The 25,542-nt window shown below is 37.9% G+C and overlaps 1 protein-coding gene across 2 annotated transcripts in view; it reads right to left on the bottom strand.

Moving 5' to 3' along the window:
• CPQ (carboxypeptidase Q) overlaps positions 1-25,542 on the bottom strand; it is a 502,032-nt gene that overhangs the window by 306,201 nt on the left and 170,289 nt on the right. For both annotated transcript variants that reach the window (XM_030937692.1, XM_030937691.1), the window contains exon 3: positions 8,399-8,606. In XM_030937692.1, coding sequence (XP_030793552.1) covers positions 8,399-8,606 — 208 coding nt within the window. The remainder of the gene's footprint in view (positions 1-8,398; positions 8,607-25,542) is intronic.

Here is a 25,542-nt window from a genome sequence, read left to right as displayed (position 1 = left end):
AAAGGCCAGGCTCAGTGGCTCATGCCTGTAATCTCAGCACTTTGGGAGCTGAGGTGGGCAGATCACCTGAGGTCGAGAGTTCAAGACCTGCCTGGCCAACATGGTGAATCCCGGTCTCTACTAAAAATACAAAAAATTAGCTGGACATGGTGGCAGGTGCCTGTAATCCCAGCCACTCAGGAGGCTGAGGCAGGAGAATTGCTTGAACCCGGGAGGCAGAGGTTGCAGTGAGCCAAGATCATGCCATTTGCACTGCAGCCTGGGCAACAAGAGCAAAACTCTGCTTAAAAAAAAAAAAAAAGACAAGACAAGAAAAAGAAAACCCTAAAAACTCCAGGAAGAAAAACAAAGGAAGATATTTCCCCCATTTTACAGATGAAACTGAGGCATCAATGTTGCACATCTGGCAAGTGGCTGAACAAAGACACAGGCATGGAGACTCCAGAATGCGGGCTCCAAAGTACATTGCCTGTCTCTATCGGTTATGAGGAAGTATGCCTGTCACACTACCTGATGCAATAATAAGAATCCAGTGATTAAAGAACATTTTGGAATTCCTAACAAAGGCTTTCCAAACAAAGAATCTGCCTTTCAAAAATCAGAACGGGGGAAAAGGAAAGGATGATGAGAGGAAAAGATGCAGTATTCGTTGTGGGCCTTCTCTGGTTTCCCCCTTGGGAGCACAGTGGCCCTCCACCTGCACGAATGATGAGAATTGGCATTCTGCTTGATTACTGTGCATCTGTTACGAGCCTCAGAGTGAGTGAAGCAAAAACAAAATAAGCCTCCTAATCGAGGTGAGTCACTTGTACTGTTTTTGAGTCCCAGTGGTATTTTCCTTATTTTTCACCAGCAGGCACATATGCCCCCCAAATTGCAATGATATTTCAAAACAATTTAAATCAAGCTTGATAGCTAATTATCCTAAGGTCATGCTTAAGAACCAAACACCAGAACATCAAAAATCTAAGATTGTCTAAAGGTGAAGAATGCAACATTAATTTTTCCCCATTAAAAAACAAAGGGGGTGGGGAAAGCAAGCTTTTTTATTCCCTGAGAATAACTGGTTTTCAAAAATCATCCAAAATAGACCTCTTAAGACATTTCACCTCTGCTCTGAGTGTTTTAAGCTGGCCCTCTGATTACAAAATGTTCATGTGAAATCTCATCAAGATGCTTTCTTAAGATGAAGAATGTTTTATAAATTGTAATGGCTTTAATCAACGCCCTCTTTGAAGCTATTTAACTCTATGATGTAGCCCAACCATTGCTTCAATTATGTCATTTATCAACTCTGTATTAATTAAGTATCATTATAGAGATTGATTTATATACTTTTTCACGTCTCTCTCACCAGATGGTATAGCACTCTCCCTCTCTGACACTCCATAAACATCACCTGGATTCACTCATCTCTCTCCCCAGCTGAATGTTTAATCAGCTCTTAGTCATCTTCAAACTAAATTACTCCTCTTCCTCCTCCTCTTCACTACACTCTGTCAATACGGTACACAAAGGCCAAGTGATATAAAACATCAGCCAGTAGTATTTCCAAACCCAAGCTCTATCAACAACTCATTCCCACCTCAATGAGTTCATACCCAGTGTGGTGATGCAATTTTCACAGTAAAATGAAGAGAAAGTCTTTTGCTTCCTTAGCTGATTAAAAGTTGCAGTCTGTGTTCAACTATCTGGGGTAATGGAGAAAATAGCTAGGAAAAAATATATGTGGCAATGGGAATACAACAAACAATTTGGCCTCTGTAGAGTTACCTTTTGAATTATATTTTACTTGGGCTAATATAAAAATTATTTTGCATTCTTGAGCTTGCATACTGAGAAAGCAGGAGGCAGAAGTCCCAAGGTATACCGCATTGCAAGAAGGCCAGCCTAGAATTTTAAACTGCCTTGGGTGATCTAAAAAGTGGACAACAGAGAAATGGAAATGCTGAACTGTTTTTCTTGCAAAATATAAAGACCAGATTAATGGGACTATCTTACAGTCGCCTCAGACCCAAAATGTCTAGAAACCAAACTGGCCAGTTTTCCTCCAAGCAAGCTCCCTCTCCTGACCCCTACATTTCCTATTCTTCTGTCCCCAAGCTGGGATCCTTAGAGCAAGGATCATCAGCTCAAATATCTATAGGACTCAAATAGGCAACATAAATGAATAAAGTATATAAAAAAGAGGGGAAAACTTGGCAGATAAGAGGGGGGACATCCCATCAACAAGAAGGACTTGGTGGCTAATCTGCTCAGCTGACGTTTGCCCAATGAAACATGCAAGATATATCACCAAATGTGGTTTTTCTCTAAAACCACAAATCCTTATTGTTATTTGAAACTTATGATTTTTAAATTTTGGGCTGAACTAAACACAGATTCATCCCATAGATTTTTATCCTTGCCTATCAACTTGGACCCCTAGTCCTTCCCCCTTTGAATCCAATCAATCCCCAAGTTCTAATGTTTTCATACTATGCCTCCTGCTGATTTCTTTCCATTCCAATTGCCATCATCTATGCCCTCATTACTTCATATCTGCATTATTAGAGGAGTATCCTGTCCTTCCCTCTCCAGTGCATGCTATCCACAACGGCCAAATCGATCTTTCTAAAACAGTAGTTCTTAAACTTTAATGTGTATCAGAATCACCTGGAGGGCTTGTTAAACCAGATTACTGGACCCCACCCCTAACTTTTCTGATACAACAGGTATTAGGTGGGGCCTAATAATTTGCACATCAATAAGCTCCTAGGTAGGTTGATGATGCTATTCCAGGGACCACACTTCAAGAACCACTGCTGTAAAATTCACCCCATATCTTTAATACATTCCATGGTTCCCCATTTCCTCCACATTAAACTTAAAGCTGCCTCATCTGCTGCCCTGAATTCTTCAAGCTTAGTCTCTTCCTCTCACCCCAAAATTGCATTTCTCTGATCCCCTAGGAGGCCTGGATCCAGCTAAACTGATCTGCTTGTGTTTTACCCTAATATATCATGCACTCCCACCTTGCTTTAACATTTACAGAGAGTCTTTCCACCTCCTTTCTCTTGTTCAATTCTGCCTTTTTATTGAACATACCCCAAATCCACATTGTCAGTGCAACCAACCCCAATCAGACTTCTGTTATCTCCTCTAGATTCCTACAGCATTAGCTCTCCAGGTTGCTTGGTACAGTCTAACAGCATGGAAGTTAGAGCCAGAGACTCTGAGTTTGAATCCTGGTTCTTTCAATAGATGTGTAGCATGATAAGCCATTAATCATTCTGAACCTACCTCTCCTTCAGTAAAAGAGATACCAATACAGTTATCTACTTCTATTGGGTTACATAAAGAATTAATTGAGACAAACTCTTTAACCCTTTAGAATAGTACAAAGTCGGTGCTTAATAAATAGTAATTTCCTTTCTTTATCCCTTTCCCCCAATCATTCCCTTAGCACTAAATATAAAATAAATAATACTAATCGCTTATATGTTCTTATCCCCTTCTCTTTTGGCTACATAAAAATATTTATTGAGGACAGAAAATATATGGAATTCACCTTAGTAATCCTAGTATTTGGAAATTCTGAGCAGCTGGGAAGCTCTCAAGAAATATGTACTAAACAATATGATAAATTTGAGAAATAATATAAGAAGTAATTCCATAGAGAAGCTTTCCTCTGTGGGACTTAAATATCTAATTAATTGCATTTATTCTTAAAATATATTTCCCATGATAAAAGCAAAGAAAGGTATTTTACTGTCAGAAAACCTAAAAAAGCTCTAATGGGGGGCATCTCAGTTGATAATGGTGATGGAAAGGAGTGTCATTAGAAAAGCATTAATAAAGGGAAGATCTCCTAGAAGCAAAGTTGAGCCCAAGAACACTAATAACAGCAACAATAATGAACCTGGAGACGATGCTGACAACAAGCAATGGACATTTTTTCAGGACATCTGTCATGTAACCGTGTGACTGCTGCAGATCCAAAATGGCTGATGATATTGATGATTGCACCAAAAAGTGTCCAATCAAACTGGTCACATCAAATTATCCTCCAGGGGATTCTCAAATTTTGAATCCAAGTATCAACAAATTATTTTTATATATATATATATAAAATATATATATAGTCTCATATATATAAAAATATATATAGTCTCTCATAATGTTCTCTAGTGTTCTCTAGTGTTGCTGACTTCTATAATATTTTTAGATGAAATCCAGTATCACCCATTCCCATAGAGGTGAAATGCTTTCCAGAGAGAAGGGAGCTATTTTCCTTAATCAACAACTCAAAACATCTTTGTTCATAAGTGTTGTGGCAGAAGAAAATATATAATCTGGCATATTGGGCATCTGAATATTTTCCTCCAAATACAGAGCAAAGTAGCCTAAAATTTCAAGTTGTTTTAAACTTACTACACATAGGTTACATAGTTTGGACAAAGAGCACCAGGAACTGGGTCAGCTGGTTTGTTGTGAGAGCCCTGCCATGATTTGCTCTACATCCTCAGACAAGTTCATTCCTTCAGTAGACATTTCCTAAGTTATTACCATGTATCAAACATTATATTAGATGATAGGAACCCAGAGGTTAAAAAATACAAGTAACCAATGTCTTTCTGGAACTTAAGAGTCTAATGTGGAGACAGGCAATTGGGCAGTATTTCACCAAATTCACTTTCCTTTCACCCTGGACATAAAGATAGGCCAAACTTCCTAGCCTCCATGCAATGGCATTCTGCCCAGTAAAATGTCAGCAGAAGTGAGGTGTGGCATATCCAGGCCTAGATATGGATAACCATGGAAAATCTCCCTCGAGGTTATCGACTTTCTCTCTCTATCCCTTTATGAGCCGGATGAATGCAGAAGACTCTGCAGGGAACTCGGATCTCAAAAATGACACAGCCACAGATGGAAAGGAGCAGAAGGCCACATTCTGACCACCCCCTTGAAACTATTATGTGAACATGCAAGAGACTCCTATTGTGTGAAGTGACTGAGATTTGAAGCTATTTGTTACAACAGTTAGTCTACCAAAGCATGAACCACAACTATTAATACTTCCAAGACATTATGATGCAGAGCATGCAAAGGATGATGTATGTGGAAATACCAAATAAGAGGTAACTCACCCAGGCTACAAGTGGATATCAGGGAGGGCTCCCCAGAGTAAAAAACTCGTAAGTATGTGGCAGTGAGAAGGGAAATGGAGGGTTGCAGAGGAGAAAGCATATGCAAAGTCACAAAACTTTGAGGAAACGTGGTGCATGGGAAAAGTGTTAGCGATTCCTGACTGCTGGAATATGGAGTCGCTCTGGGAAATGGAGCTGCTCCATGTGTAACTGTTGAAATGATTGATAAAGAGCAGAACCTAAGAGACTCAGTAACTATTAGAAATGACGGACATGGGAAGAGAAAAAAGCAATAAAGGACCTTTGACTTAGAAGATGAAGAATGAGGTCAATTTTGAAAAAAAATTGAAACTGAAATAGCTATGGAACATCCCAAAGAAGAATCCACAGGCAGGTGAATATATAGGCCTAGAGCTCATGGCAGTGGTGTGGATGAGAGAGAGGGGTTTGGAAATGGCCACAATGTTGATTGTGGTTGAAGTCACATCTTCACAAGCATGAACCACATTCATAGGAGCATGATGAGGACACTCAGGTCAAACAGTCACAGTGAGAAGTCAGAGATATAGGGAAGGAATAGAGATGAGAGTGAAAAGGTGTAAGTGTGAGAGTGACAGCAAGCAAGAAAGAGAGAGAAAACATGAGAAAGAAGTCATGGAAACCAAAGAGAAGAAATACTGAAAACGGAGTTGATGGAGGCGAGTGTTTCAGAAAAGTGAAGTAAGATGATGACCTGAAAAATGTCCATTAAATTTGACAAGTCGGCAGCTATTTGTGACCTTAACAAGTCCTGTTTCAGTACTGGCAAAAGCCTGGCTATAATAGTCTGAAGAGTGAATGAAAGATGAGGAATCAGAGGTAGGAATATAGAATACTCATCAAAGAAACTTAGTTCTGAAAACGATAAGCTAGAAGTGACAAACATAGTTTATCTCACTTTATTTTAGTTTTTATTTCTCAGGATACAAGACTTAAATATGTTAGTATGTCTAATTGTCTGAACTTTTATTTTCTCTATCAATAAAATAGGGCAATAATGACCTACTACATGAGCCACTGAATTGTTGTCAGAGCAAATAAAGTAACATGTGAAAGAATCTAAAGCACTAGGTAAAGTCCAATGTTATTATGTATTTATAAATGTTGAAAGAATAGAGTTATACAAGTTAAGAGTCCAGTGAAATATGGATTGGCTATAAAATCAGCAAAACATTATAATCAGTCTTAGAGGCTAGCAACAGATTCTGAAGTCCCTTGCTGGACAATTCTTCTGGTACTTCTAATTTGTAGCTTGGGTTTCCAGATGTCTTCATTATGCCAGGAAAAAAAAAAAATGCCAATGAATCCTGGCAAATGACTGGGCATTAAGTCATTTGGGAATTTATTAGTCTTATGAGTAGCAGTTCTTAAATAAAGGTTTCTGGCCATCACCCAGTTTCACAAAGCAACAGACCAGCTCCATAATTTAAGTCTCATGACCAGTGAAATCACGGTGAATGGCCACAGCTTGCTGAGTATGTTATTCCAAGGGGTGATGGAGGTATTATGGGAAGTAAGCTAGCCATTTTAGGACTTCCGCCTGGGAAGTCTAATCATCCAAAAAGAATATGGTCCAATCATTATTTCACTAGTCTTGAAACCTCAAAGACCCCGCAAAGAACATTATTTTTAGCACTATGACATCAATGTAACTAGTCATATAACTTCTAACAAGTAGTTTTAACATGCCCCATCCTCCTCCCCTGGGAAGATATCTTATCCCTGTATAAGGAAAATGTCTCTTTCCTTTTCTCTGTACTTTTGTACAACTACCCTATGACTGGATTTCCTAGCTGCTGACATATGTTCCCCAGTTATTTTTATTTTCAGGGGTGTAGGGTGCTAATTAAGGTCAAGCAGCTGTGTCTCCAGTTCCAAACAGCAATTGTACGGAATAAGTAAACTTCCCTTTCCAATAGATTTCAAAAATCCAATCTTGAGATCCAAATAAACCCCATCTGCTATTATTTTTGCATTAAAAAAAATCTTAGACTAGGCTATAACACTAAAATGATGCTTCTTTTCCCCACGTTTCCCAAATATTTTATCCTTAACGTTCGACACTGCCATAATAGCTAGTAAACTAGGTTGAACATCTACATCTCAGTTTTTAGACTTTTTATCCACTGTAATAATACTGAATTTCATCCTAGGACTAAGGGCCAATAAAGTTCTTTGGCATTACCTCAATCAAGACTACAAAGAATGGCCGGGCGCGGTGGCTCAAGCCTGTAATCCCAGCACTTTGGGAGGCTGAGGCGGGCGGATCATGAGGTCAGGAGATGGAGACCATCCTGGCTAACACGGTGAAACCCCGTCTCTACTAAAAAAATACAAAAAAAAAAAAACTAGCCGGGCGAGGTGGCGGGCGCCTGTAGTCCCAGCTACTCGGGAGGCTGAGGCAGGAGAATGGCATAAACCCGGGAAGCGGAGCTTGCAGTGAGCTGAGATCTGGCCACTGCACTCCAGCCTGGGTGGCAGAGCGAGACTCCGTCTCAAAAAAAAAAAAAGACTACAAAGAAAAAGACAACTCCTATGTTACGCTCAAACAATATTACCAAATATTTATATGGACCTTTGTAGATAATCATTTACAGATAGTTAAGTATCTTTTTCAAGTTGACCTCATTTAATCTCAAAATTATTTTATACATTTATTATTATTCTTTATCCCTGATTAATAGATGAAAATTATGAGGCCTAGAGAAGTTTAAGAAACATTCTTAAGACCACATAGTTGTTCAGGAGCAGAGCCAAGTCTGTATCCAAGGTACTCTAATTCCCTAACTCTTCACTATACCATAGATGGCCCCCATCATGTCACCCACTCTCTTTTTACTCTACTTCTCTCACAACATGCAAAACAGCCTGGCTCCCTCTGAAGTCATTAGGAATCTCTGATGAAATGCAGACATGAACTCAGTTCTTCCTCCAACGAAAATACATAATATATTAGTTATATAAGGAATGTAATGGGATCACTGTGGATGTGGAAAGCTTTAAAGCTTTTTCAAGGAATGCACAAATGATGCTTGGAATCCAGAAAAGCCCAAGAAGACATTACAAACAAATGACCAAATGTGGAATGGGTGGTGGGGATCGGGGGCGGGGGGAAACTCCATGAACAATAAGTATTTTCATTTGAATGGTTTGTTTTTATTTCATAAGGACTTTTCCTTCATGGAAAACCCTTGTTTTTGAAAGGAGTTCAAATGATCATTATGACAAACCTGTAGATGGAGAGGGAGGCCACGGATCGAATGAGAGATGCCAAAGCCCCGACCTTGGCAGCTTCCACCGCCCCCTGCGTTCGGTATTGCACCGTCCTTGAGTAGTTGATGTAAGGTTGGTTATAAACAACAATCTTCCCTCTTGCTTCTGAGGCCCTTCTCTGCAGTTCATCGAAAGAGGTCACCACCAGAACTTCTGCTGTAATGCCTAGAAATAAAAGTCATGCAAGATTAACTTACAGTTTCCCATCAGCCAGGCTCAATTGGCACATGAAAGGTCACACACATGCTCTTTCTGCTACATCTGGCAAACTGGTATGAGAAGGTCAAAGTTTTAGAGCCATTTAGCATGGGAAAGAGATTGCGGGGTTAGCCAACTTCCCAAGACAGTAAAAATGCATTTAAAATAATACAACATACAAATCGTATGGTTTTTCAACTCACTAGACCAACTGGTATTAAATCACAAACTGCTTGAAACGATAGCTTCTTTTTTAATTCTTTCCCACCCAGAGAAGTCACACATTTCACAGAATGATGCTAATCATTTATTTTTAAAAATGCATTTCAGAGAGCTCTCCTTAGGATTAATGAAACACATATTAATCTTTTTATAAAACTATTTTAATATGTTGCTAAACAACCTACAACAACATCACACAAAGGATGCCAGTGTGTGAAGAATACTCTTAGAAGCCAATGTTCTTCATAAATCAAACTTTTAACAAATGGTTAATGTAACCTCTCTCAAGAACCACAAAAAGTAAGCTTTCCTTCCTCCTTTGTATAAAAACATGCTTAAAGAGTGGAAACTTCCCATGCCTCCCAATTTACAGTACTTGTTCATCACCAAACACATCATTATTTTTCAAATAAAAATTTTGAAGATGTTGTGTAATGGCGCTATAATCCTGTTGTCTTGGTTAGAAGAGATGTCCCTTCGTTTCTCATACCATAAGACTTGCCCACATCTTCCTGATTAGGGAACAGGGTTTCACATCTTCCAAGAAATCATTCAAAATGTGCCAGACCATTGAAGATCCAAATTGATGGAGTAATTAGAGTAACAAGGAAAAAATATTTGGCAACAAAGGCCAGAGGCAGTGGCTAAATATATCTAAAAGAAAGTAAGTGGTAGGGGCCTAATGTTTTGTGACTTTAGCCATGCAATCATGAAGTATGTCAGTAAAAAACAAAGTATCAACATATATTTCCATATTTCCTTAATATTAAAAAACTAGAGAACTAAGTTTTTCTGAAAGCTTAACAAATGTTAACTGCTACTTGGAAAATTCTTTTAAAATGCACTACAGGTATGCAAGAATTTTTGCTTTCAATATAGGCCTCATCATAATAGGCCCTTTGGGCTGGCTACTCCCCTGGTACCATGATCCAGACTGAATTTCTATTTTCACTTTAAAGTGATTGGCTACAGATCTATAGGTATGTCTTCACCAACACTGAGAACTCAATTTACAGTCTAAAAGAAGCAATGTATAATTATGGAAAGTAAGGAAACCACTAGCTTTTTCATATAATATGCATGCATAAAAACACAAATAAGAGTTTGGCTAGACAGATTTTGAGATTCATACATTTCTGAAACCTGGAGTTACCTTGAAATTTGACTGGTGTTATTGTTGGCATAGTATGGGAACTTGGCTGATGGTTTTCAGCTGTTACTAATGAATAACAGGTTCGATGGTCCACTCGAGGGATGTGGCAACAATGGGGTAATTTTGGCATCTGGATTGGAGCCAATAGAAATGAAGCCAAATTTCTATAAATTTTCATAAGCCACTGTGAAATTAAAGTCATATGAGGGTGGTACTTCATTATGGTCTATGTTTCCATTCAAGTTTTTTTTTTTTTTTTAACAAACAAGAGAGTGGAGTCCTAAAGTGCCAAAACCTAACCTAGACACCACAGTTGCCAATGCAAATCACTAGTAGCAGCTATAGGTCAAAACCTAGCACTGTGAACTTGGAAGAAGAGTTTAAATTAATCTGTTTTGCTGAAAACTCACAGTCATCTCTGATTCCTCTGTCTCCTTTATCCCCCACATCTAATCAATCCCCCAATACTGATAATTTTGCTCCTTAGAAATCAATACCAATTGAAATCATGAACTCTGTTCAACCCTCTTGCACTCTCACAGCAGGTCCTCATTACCTCTCTTTTGAACTATTACAGGTCTCTACTTCCTGGCCCTCCCATACCACTGGTGTCCCAGCCTTCAGCCTGGCTCCCTTTTACCTTCACAGAGCTGCCAGAGTGAACAAGCCAAACTACTGAAGAGTCAGATCTGCCCCTGGCACCATCACCAATCCCTCTTCCCCATTTCCACCTCTGCTGAAAACCCATCATTTCAACATCCAAAGTCTGCCTACCTGTAACACTGGCTCCCATCTATTTTATTTTGTGTGTGTGTGACTCCCTTCTATTTTATTTTATTTATTTTATGCTATTTTATTTTATTTATTGAAACAGAGCCTTGCTCTGTCATCCAGGCTGGCATGCAGTGGTGCAATCTTGGCTCATTACAACCTCCGCCTCCCAGGATCAAACGATTCTCTGGTCTCAGACTCCTGAGTAGCTGGGATTACAGGTGCCCGCCACCATGCCCAGCTATTTTTTGTATTTTTAGTAGAGATGTGGTTTCGCTATGTTGGCCAGGCTGGTCTTGAACTCCTGATTTCAGATGATCTGCCCACCTCGACCTCCCAAAGTGCTAGGATTACAGGTGTGAGCCACCATGCCTGGCCTACTCCCTTCTATTTTAGACTTTATCAATACTAAACTTGAAAGTTCCCACTCTCACGCCATGCCATTTCACTCTTCAGTGTCTGTGTTCATGCTGTAGTACATCATCTTCTGTTGACCTCCTTTTCCCACCTTCATCATGTGACCAGTGCCTATGTATCCCTCAAGATTCCATTCAAGAATCACTTCTTTAGGGAGCATTCCCTGGCCTCTTGTCTCCTGTAACATCAGGGAAGCCTGGATCAGGTACTGCCCTCCTCTGGATTTTCAGGGTACCTGGGACATATTTGGGAACTGAATTAATGAAACTCTCTCTACCCCTTAAACTGTAATTTCCTCAATTTGGGTCCATGTTCATTTTTGTTTGTGTGTCAAGGGACTAACCCAGTGCCTGGCGTACATGTAGCCAGTTGGTCGTTAAGCACCCCTTGAGTTGTGTTGCTCCAAATAAGAGACTGCTGACTGGATCTAAAGCATTTCCATGAATGTTCAATTTTACCTTTAAAGTTTGATAGCCCTTCTCCCATAGGAACCCAGCAGTCTGATTCCCTTACAACTACAGTACAGCTGCAGAACAATAACCAAGCAAAAGAGGCCTTAGGGCACTCAGAATAGAAATAAAAATTCCAAGTACAAAAATTTGAACACAAGAAAGCGCTTCTGATCTCTTAGAGCATGGTTACCCTTACTTTACACAAAATTCTACATCTGGCATTTAAACCTATCAACTATGAGAAATAACAAATCAAAAAGAGGAAATAAGGTCTGAAAACTGACAACAGTACCACGAAAAAACAATGTTGGAGTCAGAAACATATAAAATAACTAACACTAAAAGAACTTTCTGCAGTGATAGAAATGTTTGATATCTGTGCTAACACAGTAGCCATTAACCACATGTGGCTATTGACCACTTGAAATGTGACTAGAGTGACTAAGAATCTGAATTTTTAATGTCATTTAATTTCATTTAATTTGTATGTACATTTAAATAGCCATATGCGGGTAGAACTCACAATGACTGCACGCTCAGGCCATTGCATAGGACAAATAGATGACAGCATCTCTTTTGGCCCTGAGGGACTTGCTTCATGAAAGTCCAATAACAAATTGAGTCATGGTGATGACTTCCTCCAGCAGTCACAGACAAGGTGGGCTACTGTATTCAGTAGCCATTGTTTGGGAAGGCAGGGTGTGTACAAAATACTTAAGGAAGATTTTTGCTCAAATGGAATAAAATAAAACTAGACCACCTAGAAAATTTTACTCTTCTATATCAGTTTGTGTTTTGACACCTTACACCAAAGGGAATATTCATACTTGCCTACAAATCAGCAAGCTCTTACTCTTACCTCTCATCACCCTTCTTCCCATCCTCCCATTCCAAAAGATAGTTCAGGAAAACCTCTAAGAACACAAAACCAGTGTCATATTCACAATAAGGCCCACTCTAACTTCCCTATTAATAATTGCAACTCACTCCCAACATCCCATCCCTCTTAGCTTGTTTAATTTTTTTTAATAGCATTTATCAGTTTCCAGTTGTACCCCTACAATAATGTAAGTTCCAAGTGCCTGAAATAGTGCCTAGCACATAATATGTGAAACACACACACACAAACACATACCCACAACCCACTGAATGAATGAAGAGAAACCGAAAAAATAAAGTATAATACCCCATCCCTGTTCACTCTCCAGAAATGTATACTTCCAAGGAAATATTTCTATAGGTCAGAGTAATTGATGATAACAATAATAATAGCTACATTTGAATGTCCATTGTTTACACTAATATTCACAGGAACTCTGCAAAGTAGTTATCATGAGGAGACTGAGGTGCAGAGAAGAAATTTCACATAACTGCTAGATGCTGAAGCTGAGATTTGTAACTATTGGATAGCTGAATCCAGGGGTCATGTTCTTCCCATTAACTGCATTGTTAACTTCTTTCACAAATGTAACATATATCAAAAGAAAATCCCGGCATTTTCATTTTAAGAGGAATCAGGAAGGAAAACAAATAGGTATATAAAAGTCTGCCCAAATTGTCAGCAATTCTTTTCCTTAATCTATAAGAATCTTGCTCATCGATCAGGGTGCTGTTATCACACTAGGTCCCAATCTCTTAATAAGGGAGTTGGGAGGGTGTTTCCCTCTAGAATAGGAGTCATCAGACTCTGTTAGAGTAATGAAAAGGATTATAATAGCTAATTTCTGAAGAGAATGTGGACTGAAGCTAAAAATACTCATTATAAAGTAAATCTTTTGGCTACAGTCTATTATATCACAAAAATATTATAAAAATCCTCAGCTTCCTTTCTATCTTCCACATCCAATTTTCAAAACTGATCAAGTTTTTTAAGCCACTTAACCTGTGTGTAATTACTACTGTGGTCTCCTAGCACAGACAACAGATGTTGACTGCCGTGGTATTGGCGTGGATCATCTATTCTATAGAGAATTTGATAAACAGACTCCAATCTCAGTCTCTTCTGATTTGATTCTTCCCCCAAACAGTTAAGAATAAGAAGATAATGAAATAATCTTACAACATTTTCTACCATTAAAATAAAAAGACTTACAGACTGAAAAAGGTGTCTATGGGTTCAATTTAATGTGATATGTTTTAGAAAATTGATTCTGATTTCAGAAGGCTTAATCCCTGAACAGGAAATAGTCTAGCCCTACCCAAAAGGAAACCTAGCTTTCTACTCTTATCACATAATCTTCTAATGTATGCACTATGCAAGATAAATAGGTCCATGGAATGGCTGATTTTTCCAGAACTCAGAGTTATGGAGGAGAGAAAACAGTTGTTCTGGGAAACTTAGTGTTTTGGCCTGAAGTGGTAAGGAAACTGCAAATTCATAGAAGGCAGATAAAAGAACATCACAACAGTTCATTCTGAGTGTCCATTTGTTTACGGAGAATATTGTTATTGTGCAATGTCCTTTTTGTGGAAGAATATGCCTTACAGATCCAAATTAATTCAACAAATGTATAGACTTCCTACTAGACCAAAACATCATGCTGGGCAATGTGGACAATAGGAAGATGAGAAAATTCCAGTACTATCCTTAAGGATTGTATAATCTGGGGGAGGAAAAAAAATAGGTAAACAATAACTTTAAAAAGAACATAGTCACAGCACTAAATGAAAGTACAAAGTATAATTCCATGAAATAACATAAATCAGCATTAATTCTGACTAAGGGAAGAAATCTAGGAAGTTTCCTATAAAGAAGAAACTTTAAGGCGGCTTTAGAAGATTTCAGTAGCCTGAAAATGAGGGAAGGACATTCTCAGGTAGAGAACAAAGAAGAGAAGACAAAAATAGATGAAACATCTGTTCGTTTACAGTGACTAGGAGGCTTCCTGCCAGGCCCCAAAACAGACAGCGGGACACTCTATGATCTTTCAACTTTTAACCAAGGTATGTATGGGCCTCCATCTTCATTCTGTGAATTCCAGGAAGAAAAGGAAAACAGTCTCTCTGAATAAATTTTTAGGGAAAAAAATTAAAACTCAGCTACTAGTTGAGAGAAAGAGGAACAAGGGGCAAAGTGCAACTCCAAGTGATAACTGAAGGCACATGACCCATCCTCTCCGGACTGTGTCTCCTGAGATCTGGCTCAAATTAAACCTACTCTGTTGTGAGAGAGCCCAGACCCCACTGCATCAAAATCCATGGGCACAATAAATTATCATGATCTCTCGAGAGCCAGCTGCCTGCCCTGTTGGGTGGTGTGCTGAGAGCCACTTGCTGTACTGAAACCTGAGGACAAGCCATAAGCAAAGTGTCCTGTCTACTTTGACTTCTAAAATACTGAGTTTATACAGAGACTTTTGTTGTTTAGTGGAGAGGTGCCTATCACAGGCCCATTATGTTCAATTCAACATGAAATGTAGGACACTCCAGTTGTATAAGAACCCAACTAGCAATAAGCAGCCATAAGCATAGACCGCTTCTGGTCCTTAGAAATTGGATTGCCCTAAAATCCAAATTGTTCCCATTGTTTTTGCAGCAGCATGAACAGGCACTCAGACTTGAGTACCTTGATTTCTTTTAGTAATTATCACAGAGAACATTTATACTCCAAAACATGAGGTATACTCTTTTCCAGAAACAACTTGTTTTGAATATGGTTGCTTTGACGCATGGTTGACATGGTGGTTGCTTTCTCTCTAATCACTGGGTGTTTCCTTGTGAACGTGACTAATGTGAGTGAGTGAGGGAGGACTTTCATGAAAACCACTGTCATCTAACCTGGTAAAGTCAGCAGCAGGAAGAAACAATGCGCCTCAGTCAGCTTCAAGCGGTATTTTCAGGGGAAAATCCAGGCGTGGCAATGGATACAGAGGTGAGTTGCCAGCTACAGTAGACTAAAATGGGCTAGTTATCATGGTCTGGGGTTCACAGCTGGCTTCCCTGGGAAGCTGGGATAGGAAAAATGGGTGCCAACTTGTATTAAGACTTGTATTAAGGACTTTGGGTGAGGATAGGGAAGTCAAATTCACATTCACAGTTGAAAATGTCACTAGGCTCAGCTTGAGGAAAGACTTGGAGGAGGTCAGAAAAGGTACAGAGGACTGTTGAAAGGACTACTGCCACATTCTGGGCAAGAGGTGACAGTGGCTTAGACTGGGACAGGGCAGTGGAGATAAAGCATAGTAGGCCACTTTGAGTAACCGCATCATGACACATTGTTTACTGCAGTGGGGTTTTATACTCCAGTAAGCATAGTGCCCAAACTGTGTAATGATTGTTTTATGAGGGAAAGTTTTATATAAACTGAAATTCAGTCATCAGATCATTCAAAACTAAGAAGACATTTCCAAAAATTTTAAGTTGAATATTTTCAGTGAAACAAGTCAACATCTTACTCTGTAACTATTTAAAAAAAAAAAACCAGGGTATTTATTACATTATGCATTATTCAATATATGCTTAAAGCAGGTGATTTATTTGTCAATAACAAGAAGTGCCTATCATTACATACCCTGGCTTGAATGCTGGCTATAAAGCTCACCAGCCTTTTGATCCTGAATAAGCTACTTCACATTTTTATCCTGTAAAATGGGAATCACAATAATATTGGCATCACCAGGCTTCTTGTAACCATCATATGAGATAATGGTGGTAAAATTGCTCTATGTTCCATAAAGCACTATAAGACAAAGGTAGTTATATAAGGGGTCTGGACATATATTTAGTGGGCATAAGCAATAAGTATCTGGTTTATTTAAAATTTCACTTCAAGCCAAATTACCAGGAATAAAACAAAGTGGATATGACTTCAGTAAATATCAAGCCTACTTGGCTCAGAGCAGAGCTATTCCTTATAACATCAGACAGCTCCAGTTTTTAGTAAAGCAATAATTTAGGTCCTATATCATAAAGATCCTACATCAGGCTGGACAGAAAATTGGAGTAGGCTCCATGGGTCTACTTGGCAGCCAAGAGTACAGAGGAAGTAATGGAGGCGTGGATGAGAGAAGCAAGGAAGGGAGTTTTTGGAGAAAAAAACAGCAGAAGAATATGGCGTAAGAGAAAAATATACCAGTAGCCCTGTCCAAAACAGACCTATGACATATGTTCCATTACTTCCTCTCAAAACTCATGCCCACCCATTGCCTTGTAAACCGCAATATCTCAGTCAAAGACACTGACCCTGGACTTGGCCAAGAGACTTTCTCTGGCCAACGGAATGTGAATATGCATGATACACAGTCACAATTGAGCAGGAGCTTTAAGGACCATTGCAAGATTTGGCGTTGTCTCTAAGAAAATGTGGTACATATACACCATGGAATACTATGAAGCTATAAAAAGGAACAAGATCATGTCCTTTGCAGGGTCATGGATGGAGCTGGAAGCCATTATCCTCAGCAAACTAATGCAGAAACAGTAAATCAAATACTACATGTTCTCACTTATGAGTGGGAACCGAACAATGATAACACATGGACACAGAGAGGGGAATAACACACACTGGGGCCTGTTGTGGGGTGGAGTACAGGGAGGGAGAGCATTGGGAAAAATAGCTAATGCATGCTGGACTTAATACCTAGGTAACGGGTTGATAGGTGCAACAAACCACCATGGCACACATTTACCTATGTTAACAAACCTGTACATCCTACACATGTACCCCAGAACCTAAAAAGAAAAAAGAAGCCTCCTAGTCACTTCATTCTCCTGCCCTCAACCAGGAGAATGGCATGTCCCAGATGAAAGCTGCTCCTTCTGTCTACATTCTGGGGTAAAAAAAGATACCTGAGACAGGAGCAAAGGCACTACTAACTGGCAGATATATACATGTATATATATATGGAACAAGAATTAAAGCTTGGTTTTTGTGAACCACTGAGATTTTGGAGGTCGTTTGTTACCACAACATTACTGAGTAAAAACTGACTAATTCAGGGGCTCTGAATTTAAAATTTCTATCAAAGTTTTTCACAATCTATGGCTGACTGATAGAAGATACAGAATGAATATATGTAATACCTTAGGGAAGATTGTTCAGTGAAAATTAGATAACTACTTCCTCCTCCTATCACACATCAAAATGATCAATACCAAATGGCAGGAAACAAACAAATCTGTACACCTGTAGACTAAATGACAAATAATTTTAAATAGGAGATAAACTCAAAATCATTAAAATACAGTATTGGCACCCAATGTCATTTCTAAATAAAACAAGCAGCCATTACTAATGGCTAAATAAAACAAACATCTTTAATAATTCTATACACATTCATTAGATTTCACTATTTCATCCCTAAATGCATTTGCTTTCTAAATTCCATCTTTACAAACTAAGCGCAAAAATGATAGAAACTAGTGTGCTTATGTTTGTAGCAAGTACAAAATGTTATTACAGTGCTATATTAGAGGGCTAAAATAACTATGAAAAAGGTATAATGAACTGGGCTTTTTTATGTAGCTATGCTTAAAATGTTAAGTGTGTCTTATGTTCTTCTCAGAGAAGTAAAACTTGGGTAAAACTACTGTAACAAAACAGAATTTCTACCCTAAGTAATGATAAACTTGGCTCAGTTTCACATGATCCAATACGATATAATTTGTCACTAGAAGATTCTAGAGACATGGGTTAAATATCGGAACCACATGAATTACGTGAACATTTTCTGGATTTCATTTTATGAAAGTGCATTGGCTAGATGGACACAAATCCAATTATTAATGTTAATTCTGTTACAATTAAAAGCCAGTACCATATAGTTTTAAGGAGGAGAGAGTAAGGGCATTAGTCACATTTTATAGGTGAGAAAATGGAGGCACAAACAGACTCAAATATCTTACCAAACTAGAAAGTGACAGAGCTTGGATTTGGATCCAGTTCAGACCGACTCCAAACCCATGGTGTCAGCTTCATCTTCAAAATCTGTGTGGTGTTCTCCCCCAAAACATCTGCAGGCTCTCCTAGACCTTACATCCTAACTATAGGCCCAGGGAAAGAGAAAGTACCTTTTCCAGAAGTTCCCACAGCAAAGACAGAGGAGACTTCATTTTTTTTCAGAAGCCCGTTCAAGATTCATGAGTTACATGCCCACCATGCCCACTCATAAATCTAATACCATGGCCGTAGGAAAGGGCTATGCTGACCACCTTAAGCCAAGCAAGGCCATTCTACCCCCAGACCTGGGTAAGGGGCCAATTCTACCCAAATCACATAGCTTGGAGTGGGCCAAGGCTGTAGTTCCCCAAATAGAATAAAAATGGATCCTAGGTACCGAACAACAGATGGCCACCACAGGGGATGTCCCTTGATATTGCCACAATTTGTAGCACAATGCTTTTTGCATATTTTGAATGCATTGTGCTTGCTGAACTCAATTGAATTAAATATCCCATATTGTTCATGATCCACTTTAGCAGGGCAAAGAGCCTCCTGGGCCATTTATCCCCAACCACTGAAATCAACAAAATGAATAGGAAGTTTTTAATAAGCTTTTGATGAGCTACCAATTAAGAAAACCAGGTATCCATTTAACAACAATAATAATTTGTTAATCCATACCAGAAACTTAGGCACAAATGCTATGGTAATAGAAATATTATTGCTATAGGAGCTCGGAGCTTGATTCATTCCCAAGGATCCATGTGGACCATTTGTAATCCCCGAGTCATATTTAAAACCACTATTCTATCTATACGATTTTGTCATGGAGTCCAAAACTTTAAACATTTGCAGAATTTCCATTGGATTGTAGAGTAAGGATTTCAAATATTTCAATAAAAAACATGATGTGTATATAGATTCAATATAAATTTAAGAGGTAAAAGGTAATAATTCTTCAATTTAAAAGACTTACGTGAAACTAATGATAACAGAAATAGCTATTCTATGTGTACTCTGGCCAGGAACCATGCAAAGGTCTTAACATGAATTATTTCACGTAATCCTTATGTCCCTATGTGGTAGGTATTACTGCTACCCATCGGTAAAAATATTGACGTGAAAACTTAGACTTGACCTAGGTCACATAGTGTGGTTGGTAGTACATCTAAAATTCAAACACAGACCTATCTGATGGAGACCTATTTCTAACAGAAAGAGATGGAGAGACAGCAACAGTACTTCTGATCATTGAATCCTCATCTGATTATTCATCCATACATTTTATCTACAAGATGCCTAAATACTAGACACATAAAATGTTTTAGAGGCCATCTCCACTAAGAGTTTCAGCATATTATCTTACACAGCACAATGCATTTACTAGCTGCCACATAGATAATAATTTTTGCTGAGTGGTCCTTAAATGTATATTTTAATCTTCCCCTCTTTGTTTAACCTAGTATAAAAGTTAGAGTAAAACTGTCTCATCAAGCAGGTTTATCTGATGGTCACTTCAGGAAAGATTTAATAAAAATAATAATAATAAGGAACTACCATTTATATAGGTCTTACAATATGCCAGGCACTGTTCTAAATGTTTTACTTACATTAAGTCAGTGGATTCTCTTGACAGCCCTATAATGTAGGCACTTTTTAAAATCACCTTCATTAAGTATAAAAAACATTATTTATTTATACTTGTGTTTTACTTATTTCCTGACTTATTACCAAAGGAATTTGAAGACTTGCAAAATTACATTGAAGAAAATAAAAAGAAAGGAAGAAGGTAAAGAAAGAAAGGAAGAAGGTATAGTAAAATAAAATAATGCTACAGATAATATTATCAGAAAAAATATCCATCAAAAGATTTGTATAGTTGCTGGAGAGGACCATAAATTTAGCTACAAACTGCCTGGCAAACAAAGCAAAAAGCAAAACATAATCAGGCAGAAGATTCACAATGTCCATAATAGGAAAGCAAGCCAGTTGCTTAAGAGTAGCACAAATTTCCCATAAGAAAGTTATTTTCCTACAAGAAAATTATATAATAAAAAATGCCATGTGATACAATAATGTACAAAAGTCCATTTCTACCATGAGTATAAAATGTGGAATATAACTCCTCTTCATCTTTCCATTTCCATTTTCTCCCTCTCCTTCAGTAATAACAGTTTTAATTTTGCTGGGAAGATGACTGTCTAGAGTTTTAAAAAGACCCCATTTTCCAGCTTCTCTGTAGCTAGATGTGGCCATGTTATTTAAAGGGGGAGGCATGTCTTTATCCTGGTCACTCAAATGTAGATGGAAGAAGCTATCCTGGATGATGAGGTAGGCTTGGAAAGGAACATCTGGGCAGCAGAATCCAGGTTGCTAACACTCTGGTGCATAGTTATCTATAATTTCATATTATAGAGAAAGAAACTTCTATGGTGTGTAAGCTACTATTGTTTTAAGTTTTCTATCATTTCTAGGTAACTGAAGAATGAGGGGGACAGAAAACTTCTTTGTATTAGGTGATCAGGGAAGACTTCTCTGAGGAGATATTTAAGCCAAAAAACTGAAGGATTTTATGCTAAGGAGCTATGTACAAGAAGAATGGAGACAAGAACACTCATTGCAGTGGTCACTGTACCTACAAAAGCCTCTAGGCAGGAAAACTTTCACAAGAAGCTGAAGGAAGATTTTTGTGGCTGGAGTGCAGTAAGAAAGGGCAAAGAGAAACATGAGACAAAATCTGACAAAAAGGCAGGAACCACATCATGCAGGGTCTCCTGGGCCATGGTGAAGAGTTAGAATTTGTGTTGGCAGGAATAAGTAGAAAAGGGAATCCTTGTACACTGTTGAAGGAAATGTAAATTACAAATGCCATTATGAAAACCAGTGTGGAGGCTCCTCAAAAAATTAAAAATAGAGCTACCATATGATTCAGCAATCCCACTACTGGGTACACATATCCAAAGAATATGAAATCAGTATGTCAAAGAGATATCTGCACTCCTATGTTCATTACAACATTATTGGCAATACCCAAGATATGGAATCAACCCAAGTGTCCATCAGTGAATGAATGGATAAAGGAAATGTGGTATATAGGCACAATGGAATTACTATTCAGCCTTACAAAAAAAAAAAGAAATATTGTCATTTGCAACAACTTGGATGAACTTGAAGGCCATTATGTTAAGTAAAATAGGCCAAGCACACAAAGACAAATGCCATCTGAGCTTACTTATACATGGAATCTAGAAAACTCAAATTCATAGAAACGGAGAGTAAAATAATGGTTACCAGAGATGAGGGAGTATAGAGATTGGGAAGAAGTTGGCCAAAGGACACAAAATTTCAGTTAGAAAAAGTTCAAGAGATGTGTTGTACATCATGCTGACTATAGTTAATAACAATAGATTGTATACTTGAAAATTGCTAAGAGGATAGATTTTAAGTATTATCACCACGAAAAAATGTTAAGTGTGTGAGGTAATGGATATGCCCGATTTGGCCATTCCACAGTGCACACACATATCAAAACATCACACTTGTACACTACAAATCATATAATTTTTACTTATCTAATTAAAAATTAACTAATTTTTAAAACTGTAAAACCCAAGAGCTAAAGAATTAAAAAAGAAAGGAGAGAGAATTTATTCTATAGTCAATGGAAGAATAGTGTCTGGCAAATAGGAGGGGTCTTCAAAAAGTATATGAAAAAATGTATATTATAAAAGAACCATAGATTTCAACTTTTTTACATTAAAATAAACTCATACTAACTTATTATAACATATCTGAACAGAATTTAGTTTGAGGCACTAAGAAGGATAAGACATCAGTTTTAAAAGAGCCCCTATCAAAAACTGGATAACTATATGCAAAAGAATGAAATTGGACCTTTGTTTCCCACTATACAAAAAAATCAAATTAAAGTGGATAAAAGATTTCTATAGAAGACCTAAAACAATGAAACTACTAGAATAAAACTTTGGGGAAATGTTCCAGAACATTGGTCTGGGCAAATGTTTTTTTGTGTAAGACCTGAAAAGCACAGGCAACCAAAGCAAAAATATATGATTGGGATTATATCAACCTAAAAAGCTTCTGCACAGCAAAGAAAACAATCAACAAAGTGAAGAGACAACACACAGAATGACAGGAAATATTTGCTAAGTATTCATCTGACAAGGGATTAATAACCAGAACATATAAGGAGTTCAAACAACTCAATAGCAAAAAAAAAAAAAAAATCAGATGAAAACTTGGGCAAAAGGTTTGAACAGACATTTCTCAAAAGACATACAAATGGCCAAGAAGTATATGAAAAAATGCTCAACATCCCTAATCATCAGAGAAATGCAAATGAAAACCCCAGTGAGACATCATCTCACCACAGGCAATAACAGATGCTGGTGAGGATGTGGAGAAAGGGGAGCCTTCACACACTGTTGGTGGAAATGCAGATTTGTACAGCCTAATGTACAGTATGAAGGTTCCTAAAAAAACTAAAGGTAGAACTACCATATGATCCAGTAATTCCACTACCTGGTATATATCAAAAAGAAAGGAAATTAATACATCAAAGAGATATCTGCACTCCCATGTTTATTTCAGCACTACTAACAATAGCAAAAACACCAAATCAAGCTAAGTACCCATAAACAGATGAATGAAGAAAGAAAATGCCATATATATACAGAGTGAAATACCATTCAGTCATAAAAATGAATGAAATGCTATCACCTGCAGCAACATAGATGGAATTGGAGACCATTATGTTAAGTGAAAAAGTCCAAGTATAGAAAGACAAATATCATATGGTCTCACTCATATGTAGGAGCTAAAAAAGTAGATCTCATGAAGATAGAGATTGGTAGTTATCAGAGGCCAGGAAGGGGAGAGGGGAGAAGAGGGGAAGAAACAAATAGGATATAAATGTATTTATTACCACCAAACTACACACTTAAAAACGGTAAAGATGGTAAATTATGTATGAATATTTTAGAACAATAAAAAATATTTTTTTTGAAAAAGAACCCCCATCAGCGCAACATGAATTCTGCTAAAATTGAAACAAGAACAAACATCAAATTTAGGGTGAAGCTTGGGAAGAAGAATGGTGAAATCATTGCTACTTTATGAAAAGTTTACAGTGACAATGCCCCAAAGGAATCAGCAGCTTACAAATCGATAACTAATTTTAAGAAGGGACAAGACAAAGTTGAAAACGAAGCTTGCAGTGGCAGACCATCCACATCAATCTGTGAGGACAAAATTCACTTTGTTCATGTCCTAATTGAAGAAGAGTGACAATTAACAGCAGAAGAAATAACCACACCATAGATATCTTGATTTGTCAGTTTATGCAATTCTGACTAAAATATTAAAGTTGGGCAAACTTTCCACTTGATGGGTGCTAAAACTATTGTGCCCAGATCAGCTGCAGACAAGAGCAGAGGTTTCAATGAAAATTTTAAACAAGTGGAATCAAGATCCTATTGCATTTCTTTAAAGAACTGTAACAGAAGATGAAACATGGCTTTCCAGTATGATCCTGAAGACAAAGCACAAGCAAACCCATGGCTACCAAGAGGTGGAAGTGGTCCTGTGAAAGCAAAAGCTGACCAATGAAGAGCAAAGGTCATGGCAACAGTTTTTTGGGATGATCAAGGCATTTTGCCTATTGTCTTTCTACAGGTGAAAGAACAATAATATCTGCTTATTATAAGAGTGTTTTGAGAAACGTAGCCAAAGCTTTAGCAGAAAAATGCCCAGGAGGGCTTCACCAGAAAATCCTTCTCCACCACAACAATGCTCCTGCTCATTCAGCTCATCAAACAAGGGCAATTTTACAAAAGTTTCAAAGGAAAATAATTAGGCATCCACCTGAAAGTCCTGATTTAGCTCCTTTTGATTTTTTTGTTTCCTAATCTTAAAAATTTGTAAAGGGCACCCATTTTTCTTTAGTTAATAATGTAAAAAAGACTGCAATGATATGGTTATATACCTAGGGTGCCCAGTTATTTAGGGATAAACGAAATGGCTGGTATCATCACTTACAAAAGTGTTTTGAACTTGATGGAGCGTATGTTGAGAAATAAAATTTACATTTTTAATTTTTATTTTTAATTCACTTTTTCCACAAACTTTTTGAAGCTCCTTCATAGTAGCCCCTCAAACATTTGCTGAATGGGTTTTTAAGAGGTGTCTTAAAAGGTAATTGTGCGATGATAATTTTTCTAGGCAGGAGGACCTTCAGGGAGCCATGTGATGGAATTTCCATAGAAAAAAAATAGTTTTCCAGTTATGGAGTAGAGGAGAGACAGACTTGAAAGTAGTGTAACCAGCTGAAAAGAAAGGCCTAAACAAAGATGATGGAGATGGCCAGCCCTGATTTCATAGAAGAGAAAAAGAAGTGGCTGAATCTGCAATATATTTTAGAAATAGAATCAACAGTTTACATTGAATGATTTGATAAGGGAGTATAAGAGGAGTGCAATTAGAAAAAGGAAAGAAGGAGTTGATGAGGATTGAATAACAAAGAGTTAAAGGACAGAATCTCTGCCAAAAACCTGAAGTGAATATGTGTTCCATGTTATCAGTTCATGGCAGGGTAATACATATTGACACCACAGGTGATACTCTCTTACAAAATAATAACAACTAACAAGGACATATGTCTGTATCTGTGGCCACCCTCCTTCTGCTGATTGGTTGCCAATGAGCTCAGATTTTTCCCAGAATACAGTTGCCCAAAACAGGCAAATGGGTAGTCAAGTCCCCAAACATTCAAGCATACCTCATCTTATTTGCTTTGCCTTATTGTGCTTCACAGATGAACACGTTTTTTACAAATCAAGTTTGTTGCAACCCCACATCAAGCAAGTCTATTCATACCATTTTTCCAAGAGCAGTTGTTCACTTCATGTCTCTGTGTCATATTTAGGTAATTTTTGCGTTATTTCCAGAATTTTCATTTTTGCTATATCTGTTATGATGATCTGTAGTCAG

This window comes from Rhinopithecus roxellana, chromosome 9 (genome assembly GCF_007565055.1).
Source record: "Rhinopithecus roxellana isolate Shanxi Qingling chromosome 9, ASM756505v1, whole genome shotgun sequence".
In the NCBI taxonomy this organism is placed as follows: domain Eukaryota; kingdom Metazoa; phylum Chordata; class Mammalia; order Primates; family Cercopithecidae; genus Rhinopithecus; species Rhinopithecus roxellana.
Note: the sequence above shows the minus strand (reverse complement) of the source record. Positions and strands in the feature narration are given on the sequence as shown.